The following is a 7496-nucleotide window of genomic DNA, read 5'->3' on the forward strand; positions in this document are numbered from 1 at the left end:
CCATGCCCCGCCGCTGGCCGCGCCGCCTGCCACGCCGTCTCAGCCAGGGCCCCCCTTTCTCCCCCTCAGAGCAGAGAGAGGGGCCGTCTCCAGCGGGGCCCACGCTGACGGAGGGGAGCCGCCCCCCGGGCATTCCCAGCAAAGCCCTCCTGACAGAAACTTTGCTGCAGGGAAATGAGGCGGAGAAACAGAAGTGAGTGGGGGTCACCACGGGCGCCCACAGCTGGCTGGGGAGGGGGCTGGCAAAATCCCCCTGCCCGGGGCCCTCGGGCCCATCTGCGTGCAGGCCCGGACGTCCGCCCTACGGCAGCAGCACAGTGGCCCGCCCTGGGCAAGACACTTCATTTTCCTGTGCCTCAGTTTCCCCATCTGGAAAGTGGGCCAAGTGAGAGTGTGTGATACAGGGTTCTCCAGAGAAACAGAACCGGTAGAATTTCTTTTTAATGAGTAGAGACCTGTTTCAAGAATTTAGGTCACGTGACTGTGTCTGTGTCCAACCGCACAGGCCAGCGGCCCGGCAAGGGGCCACTGCCATCCTGAGACAGTCTCTTCGTCCTCCCTGTAGCCGTGAGGCCTGCAGCTGGTTAGACGAGGCCCACCCAGCGGTGGCGAGTCTGTTCCTCCGCGGGCGACTGCCTGAAGGGCGACCGGCTGTAGGTGGCCACGCGGTACAGGCGGCACCAGCAGCACCCAGCCGCTGTGTGGCTGGACAGCGGGCGCTGGCACCTGAACGGGCAGGCGTGCGACACTGACCGTCACGGGCAGGGTCGCCCGGGCCTGCGGCCGGCCCGCTGACGTCTGTCCAGCTTAGCCCCGCACGCACGGGAGGACGGTGGGTGGACGGCCGTTCCCTTGGCAGGAGGCGCGCCCCCGAGTTCCGGGGTGCTCCCGTGGCGCACTGTGGTGCCCTTCTCATGTCCCCTCATTCCTCCTGCGTGTTTTCGGAGCCGCCTGCGTCCGTGCGGCAGGCTCCGCTGAGGGACGCGGGAGTAAGGGACAGGGACTGGAGTTTACTCCGCGGAAGACACCAACGAGGAAGATGAGCGGTGTGCTGGCTGACAGCTACGAAGAAAAATAGGCGAGGGAGAGGGCTTGGGGGGCTGGGGGCTGAGTAGGGCGTGAGGCTTCATGAGAAGGTGAGCGCAGCCCAGGGGGTGAGGGAGGGAGTCTGGCCAGGCTGCTGGAAGGCTGGGACGGCCCACGCAGAGGCAGGCCCGGTGCCGGAGGCCGGCGGTCAGTGAGGCGAGCAAGGGTGAGGCCGGGCGTTGCCTGGAGGCTCCGCAGTGCAGCTCTGGCCCCCAGCCCCCCCGCCCCCCCCTCTGCTGAGAGACTTTCATCTCGTCTGGGCTGGTAACCGAAGTCCTGACAGGGCGGAGAGAAGATTCCGCCCCAGGGACCGGACAGCGCTGACAGTGAAGGAGCTCGAGGCAGGGAGTTCGCCCTCCCAAAGCCGTTTCGCAGATGAGGAAACTGAGGCCGAGAGGCGAGGTTGCTGGCCGCTGGAGGCCAGTCATGATGGAGTCTCACAGTCAGCAAAACAGTGGGGCGGCCAAGTGCCCGAATGTGCTTAGGGGACCCCTTAAAAAGACAGAGGAGGGGCGCAGGCGCGGAGGGAGGGGCCAGACCCCACCTGAGGCCCAACACAGCTCCTCTGCGCTGGCCTCTCCACAGGGGCCTTCAGGAAGTACAGCTCACTCTGGCGGCCAGACTGGGGGAGGCGGAGGAGAAGATCAAAGTCCTACATTCAGGTAAGCGCCTGGCGCGTGCCTCCCCGCCCCATCAGACCAGCCGGAGGACCGGAGGGCACCGTGACACTATGAACTTGGGCGCAGGTACTCTAGAATCTCAGGGGGCACGAAAGGCGTTTGGGGGGAGGAGGAAGGACCCACGGGACTCGGCTGGGGTCCGACCCCAGCCTCGAGACCAGAGGGCTGAGAGGTCTGCGTAGGAGTAAAGCGGGTGGAAGATGGCGCCGCAGGGGCCGCTAGGAGGCAGCAGGGGAGGTGGGGCCTGGGGCGCAGCGAGCGTCCGACCAGCACCTTCAGTTCTCCTTGGGAAATCAGCAGTTCCTTGAGGAACCGCTCGCTCGCTCGCTCGAGGACTTGTGTCCGCTGCTTCTTGCTGTGCGCCACCCGCCAGGCCTCAGGGTAGGAGAGCTTCTGCATAGAAGCCCCTCCCAGATCCTGGCTACTGAGGTGTGGGGGGCTCCACGCCGCCCGGCAGGCAGCCCCCTCAGGCTCAGGGCCCTCCGGCCCTTCCAGACGCCGCCCCCCACCGGGACCCTGGGCCCAGCCGCTCCCCTCCCTCCCAGCAGAAGCGCCCCGTGGCCAGTTCCCCCGGCAAGGTCTTTCCTCGCTGCTCTGCGCTTCACGCTGCTGCCCAGGCCTGCGCAGGGGCAGGTTCCTCTGGGGGTGCCGGTCTTCATTCTGGCTCTTTCCCTCTTCTAGCGTTAAAGGCCACGCAGACCGAGCTGCTGGAGCTGCGCCGGAAATACGATGAGGAAGCGGCATCCAAGTAAATGCATGTCCCACGAGGAGCCCCACTCCTGCTGCCTCCCGGCCCCCAGGCGTCTCCTCCTGCGCCCTTCTTCCTCTGGCTCTCTGCTGGGGACCCCCTTATGCTCCCCACCCGCGTGGGCGCAGCAGCTCACCAGTCCTCTGCTGTGCCAGCCTTCCGTTCATGCGCCGCAGGCTGTGGGCTGCAGGGCCTCCTCCTCACCCCCGTCCTGCAACTCTCCAGCTCCCGGCTCCACAGTCCAGTCCAGACCCAGCCTCTCTTAGACTGTAGGATACCGCTCACCCAGCACCTCCTGTCTCCCCCAGTGCCGTGCTGGCCCTGGAGCGCACCGCCGTCCCTGGTCAGTCGGGGTGGGAACGTTCAGTGATACATTCATCCCCTCAGACATTCTTGAGGCGTGCTCTTCGCTGCCCAGCCCTGTGTGGGCACCAGGGAACGGCCATGAAGGGGAGGTTAGGGGGCCGTGAGCTAGAGTGACAAGAAGAGGGGGGTCCGGTTATCCTGGGTAGTCAGGGAGGGCTTCCCTGAGGAGGTGACCTAGAGAATGAGACCCAAAAGAAGAGTAAGTGTCCACATGACGAAGACCAGGCAGTGGGGACGGCTTGTGCAGAAGGCAGTCCTGTGCATGCAGCTCACTGCCACCGCATGGTCCCCAGTCACCCCCGCAGGGCAGAGGGGAGGCCCTTAGGTGCTGGTGACCAGGGTGAGCCAGTAGGGAAGGGCCCCTCGGAAGGCACCCGGAGCTGGGGCTCAAAGCTTGGGGTACGCCAGGCAGAAGTAGAGCAGGGCCCAGGGCTGGGGGGCATCGCTGTGGGCAGCTGCGAAGAGTGCGCCCCGGGGGGAAGGGGAGCAGCTGCTGGAGGGCATGCCGTGCTGGGTCCCCTTGCCCTTCCCTGCAGCCTGGGTTCTCCCACCCCGTCTGGCTTCTCCCGTAGGAAGGGTGACGGCACCCGGCACAGACCGGGCGCTGCGTGGGGTCCGCGGGCTGGGGTCCCCGCTCAGGGCCCGTCTTTCTGTCTCAGGGCAGATGAAGTCGGCCTGATCATGACCAACCTGGAGAAAGCTAATCAGGTGAGAAGTCGCGGTCTGGGCTGGCGGGAGCGAGGGCTCAGCCCACGCCCGCGTCCCGTGGTGTCTGTCAGCTCGGCGCTGGCGAAGCCGCCCGGAGGCGCCTGGGGAAACTCGCTTCTGATTTGGGAGCGGAGCCCCACCCCTCTGCAGTGGCTGTGCTCCATCGCCCCCTTTTCACCAGGGGGACCTGAGCCCGGGAGGGGCAGGAAGGTGCCCGGGCCGCAGCAGCGGGAGGGCAGCAGGTCACTCTGCGGACGCCCCGGGAGCCTGGCGCTGGGCACGAGCTCTGGCCTGAGTTTACTGGCAGCCAGGAGCAGCCTGGAGACTGAAAACGCCAGAGCCATGGAGACACCGCTCCCCTCCGCCCTGGCGAAGTGGGAAGCTTGGACGCCTCTTGGGGTCCCGAGCAGAGCTGGGAACTCGGCTCCCGGGAGCAGGCAGTGTCCCCGCCACCCCGGCAGACCCAGAGGGGGCCTCTGCCGCTTGGCGCCAGCCCAGGGCTCTGTGCTGCTCTTCCCAGCCGCAGCGCCGGGCCCGGGCTCAGAGAGTTGGGCCGTGGGCAGCCCTCTCCCGCCGCCCGGCCTGAGCCGGCACAGCGGAGCCAGGGCAGTCCGGTGCAGCGCTGTCCGCCCTGACGGCTCCCGCCACTCTCCCCAGCGGGCGGAGGCTGCCCAGCGCGAGGTGGAGAGTCTGCGCGAACAGCTCGCCTCTGTCAACAGCTCCATCCGCCTGGCCTGCTGCTCGCCCCAGGGGCCCAGCGGGGTAAGTACAGGGGAGACGGGAAGGCGGGACCAGCCACGCTGCGGGCATGCATGTGCGGGTGACCGCCGGGCCTGGCAGAGCCTGCGGGGCCTGTCGCCGGAGCATCTTCACGGCCGAGGGCAGCGCGCAGCAAAGCGGCGACTGGCTCCACATCAGGGCCAAACAGCCAGAAAGCTTGACTTGATGAACTCCAGCGCCCTGTATAGAGGGACGTGTGGCACAGTCCTCCGGGCCGGGCGCCGTTGCCCGAGAATGCCAGGGAGTTGCTCGGCGCCGGTCACGCCTGCGGCCAGATGGGCTGAGCCGCCGCGCAGCTCGGCAGCCTCCGGATGCCGCTGTGGCCCGCCGGCAGTGGGGTTTGCGGAGCTGCGGCCTGTGAGCCGCCCGGCCACCCTGGCTTCCTGCGCTGGTCTTGTCAGCTGGTGCAGCTTGGCTTCTCCTGGTGGCTCCGGGTCGCTCCCTACGGGGATCTCACTCCTGCACCGAGTCTGTCTCAGGGTAAAGCTCCCCGCCCAGAGTCGGGGGCTCCTTGCGGGGAGTGTTCTGCCTTCTTTTTTTTTTTAGATTTATTTATTTATTCGTACAGAACTGGGGTACAGGCCAGAGGCTCAGGGACGGTGAGAGGCTTCACCAGAGACAGAGTGGGGAGCAGAACAGGCAGACTGACGAAGTCCACTGCTGAGGGGAGCAGCGGGCGGGTCAGGAGAGGTCTGCCGCGCCCTGGGGTCTCCTCCGGGGCAGGCGGGGATCGAACTCATGCGGAAGTGGCTTCAGATTCTCAGTGCTGTGCTTTAACCCGCTGCGCCACCAGGGAGGGCCCGTGTTCTGCCTTCTTTCCAGGGCTCCGCGGACCAGGGTTCACCCCTGGCCTCCCCCAATCACAGCCCCAGGCTGTTCCATTCCCACCCACGCCCCTGACCGCCGCCTTCTCTGCTCACACTGTGAACACGTCTCCGGGAACGCGAATCAGCGTGCTCACGTGTCCGTGTGGGCACGTGACTGCATCCTTCATCTCGCTGCACCTCAGTTTCCTCATCTGTACCAGTTACACTTACCTCACAGGCTGTTGAGGGCGTAATGCAGAAAGTACCTGAAATGGCTCCTAACCTGTGGCCAGCAACCATTCACGCTTGCCTGTTGTTTTTATCGTGAGCGTAGCGGAGCTTACCCTCACGGGCGTGTTCTCGTTGTGTCCGGGCTGTCCGCCTTGAGAACCCGCGTCCCCCGAGAACACCGCGGGTCCCCACGTGGCATGGGATGGGCCCCGGATGCGTGTGTCTTCTTGACATCCGTGGGTGTCTGTGTGAGGCCAGCTTGAGACCTCGGGGTGGGCTGTCGTAGGGGTGCCCGCCCGCGTCTGCCCCGGAGGCTGCGTCCGGGTCACGGGCCTGGATACCCGCCCGCCGCGGTGACCGTGCAGGAGAGACGCTGGACTCACCCGATGTCTCAGAGAGAATTTGCCGACGGTTCTTAATTAAGCCCCGTGGAACCCAGCAAATGCCTGTGCTAATCAGCCGTGGGGAACTTTGCTGGTTTGGGGGGTGATCTTTTCTAAGCACGACGGTGACGCTCAATGCTAATTAATTTAATGTGCTAATGGCATCCGCTTCCTGTTTTAATTGGCATTTACCCCGTGAAGAATAGCCGGCGTGGTGGCGGTGGGCGGCTCTTTCGCAGGGCTTCTTCGATGTATTTGCAACCGAGCTGAATGCCAGCCTCTCCGTCTTCAGGACGAAGGGCCGTGCCCAGCCCCTGGAGAAGCTCTGGGCTAAGGGGCAGGTTAGGAGGATAAAGGAGCCGCCCCTGGCACGGCCGCGCTGCAGCAGGCCTACGCCCGGGAGTCTCGTGCCGCCCGGCGTGGGCACAGCCCCGGTAGGACGGGGCCCGGCTGGGTATGGCCGAGAACAGCCCTGCCGCTGCCTCCTCGCCCCGACTCCTCTCAACACGCTGTCGCTGGTGTGTGCGTAACGGGGTGTATGAGCACACCGCACACTGGGTGCTTGACGTGAGCCCACGTCGGAGCCGCGTCCGGGTGGCGCCGGGAGCCCCACGGGTGCGGCCCCAGGAGAGCACCCGACTCCCGTCGGCGTGGGCCCGCGGCTGTGTCCGATCTCAACGGCCTCACACACGCCCTGCTGTCGGGCTTCGAGTGCGCGTGGCGTCGGGAGGCATCGCTGCCGCAGGCTCTTCCCTCTCGCTCGGCTGCGAACCCACTGTGAGCAGCTGCGCAGCCTGCCCGTTCTCCTGAGAAGCATTTGGGGGCTCCAGTCCCACTTCTAGAAGCGAGAGGAAGGCAGTCAGGCCGGGAGGGCCAGAGAGGCTCGGAGGCGGACAGCCGTGGAGCACCAGGCCGTCCCCAGCGGGCTTCCTGTTTCTCTTGGGGTTCGGGGGCGTGGGGGGTGAGCCAGCCTGGGCACCCCGCACCGCAGCCTCTCAGCCCCTCAGCGCCCCTCTCGGTCCCCAGGATAAGGTGAACTTCGCGCTGTGCTCGGGCCCTCGGCTCGAGGCGGCCCTGGCCTGCAAGGACCGGGAGATCCTGCGGCTGCTGAAGGACGTCCAGCTGCTCCAGAGCTCACTGCAGGAGCTGGAGGACTCATCCGCGAGCCAGATCGCTGACCTGGAGCGGCAGCTCACCGCCAAGTCCGAAGCCATCGAGGTGGGTGCGGAGGTAGCGGCGCCCGGGGCGGGGGCGGGAAGGCGAAGCCCAGCTCAGCCCCTCCGTGGCTCCTTCCAGAAGCTGGAGGAGAAACTCCAGGCGCAGTCTGACTACGAAGAGATTAAGACAGAGCTGAGGTAGGGTGCGGCCAGGGCCCCGCGTGTCCCCACCCGCCCTTCTCCCTGGCCGGGTCTTGGGAAGGCCGCAGGGCCCCTCGGCCAAGCCCCGCGTCCTGCCCACCCCCCACCCGTGTCTTGGTCTCCCCTCCGCTGGCACCAAGCTGGGTCTTGGCTGTCAGTGCCCAGTTGCCTCCTTGGTGCGCAACTGGGCAGGCGGTGGCTGGCGTTGATCCGGCCAGGGTGGCTGTGGGTCGCTCGGGACCCTCCGGGTAACACCCGCCGTTCCCACGCCCGCCGCCCACAGCCCCGTGTCGGGCCGACTCCAGGGTTCTGTCGGGTCCGGGCGCAGGACGGTGCGTGAGCAGGTGCAG

The 7496-nt window shown here is 66.5% G+C and overlaps 1 protein-coding gene across 1 annotated transcript in view; it reads left to right on the forward strand.

The window, feature by feature from the left end:
• The window catches only part of CUX2 (cut-like homeobox 2), a 195402-nt gene that overhangs the window by 170500 nt on the left and 17406 nt on the right, over nucleotides 1-7496 (forward strand). The window contains exons 7-13 of the mRNA XM_012730883.1: nucleotides 70-193; nucleotides 1672-1748; nucleotides 2448-2514; nucleotides 3540-3588; nucleotides 4246-4350; nucleotides 6815-7006; nucleotides 7085-7143. Of these exons, the coding sequence (XP_012586337.1) occupies nucleotides 70-193; nucleotides 1672-1748; nucleotides 2448-2514; nucleotides 3540-3588; nucleotides 4246-4350; nucleotides 6815-7006; nucleotides 7085-7143 (673 nt within the window). The remainder of the gene's footprint in view (nucleotides 1-69; nucleotides 194-1671; nucleotides 1749-2447; nucleotides 2515-3539; nucleotides 3589-4245; nucleotides 4351-6814; nucleotides 7007-7084; nucleotides 7144-7496) is intronic.

Source organism: Condylura cristata, unplaced genomic scaffold (assembly GCF_000260355.1).
Source record: "Condylura cristata isolate star-nosed mole 26May11 unplaced genomic scaffold, ConCri1.0 scaffold00029, whole genome shotgun sequence".
Lineage (NCBI taxonomy): Eukaryota > Metazoa > Chordata > Mammalia > Eulipotyphla > Talpidae > Condylura > Condylura cristata.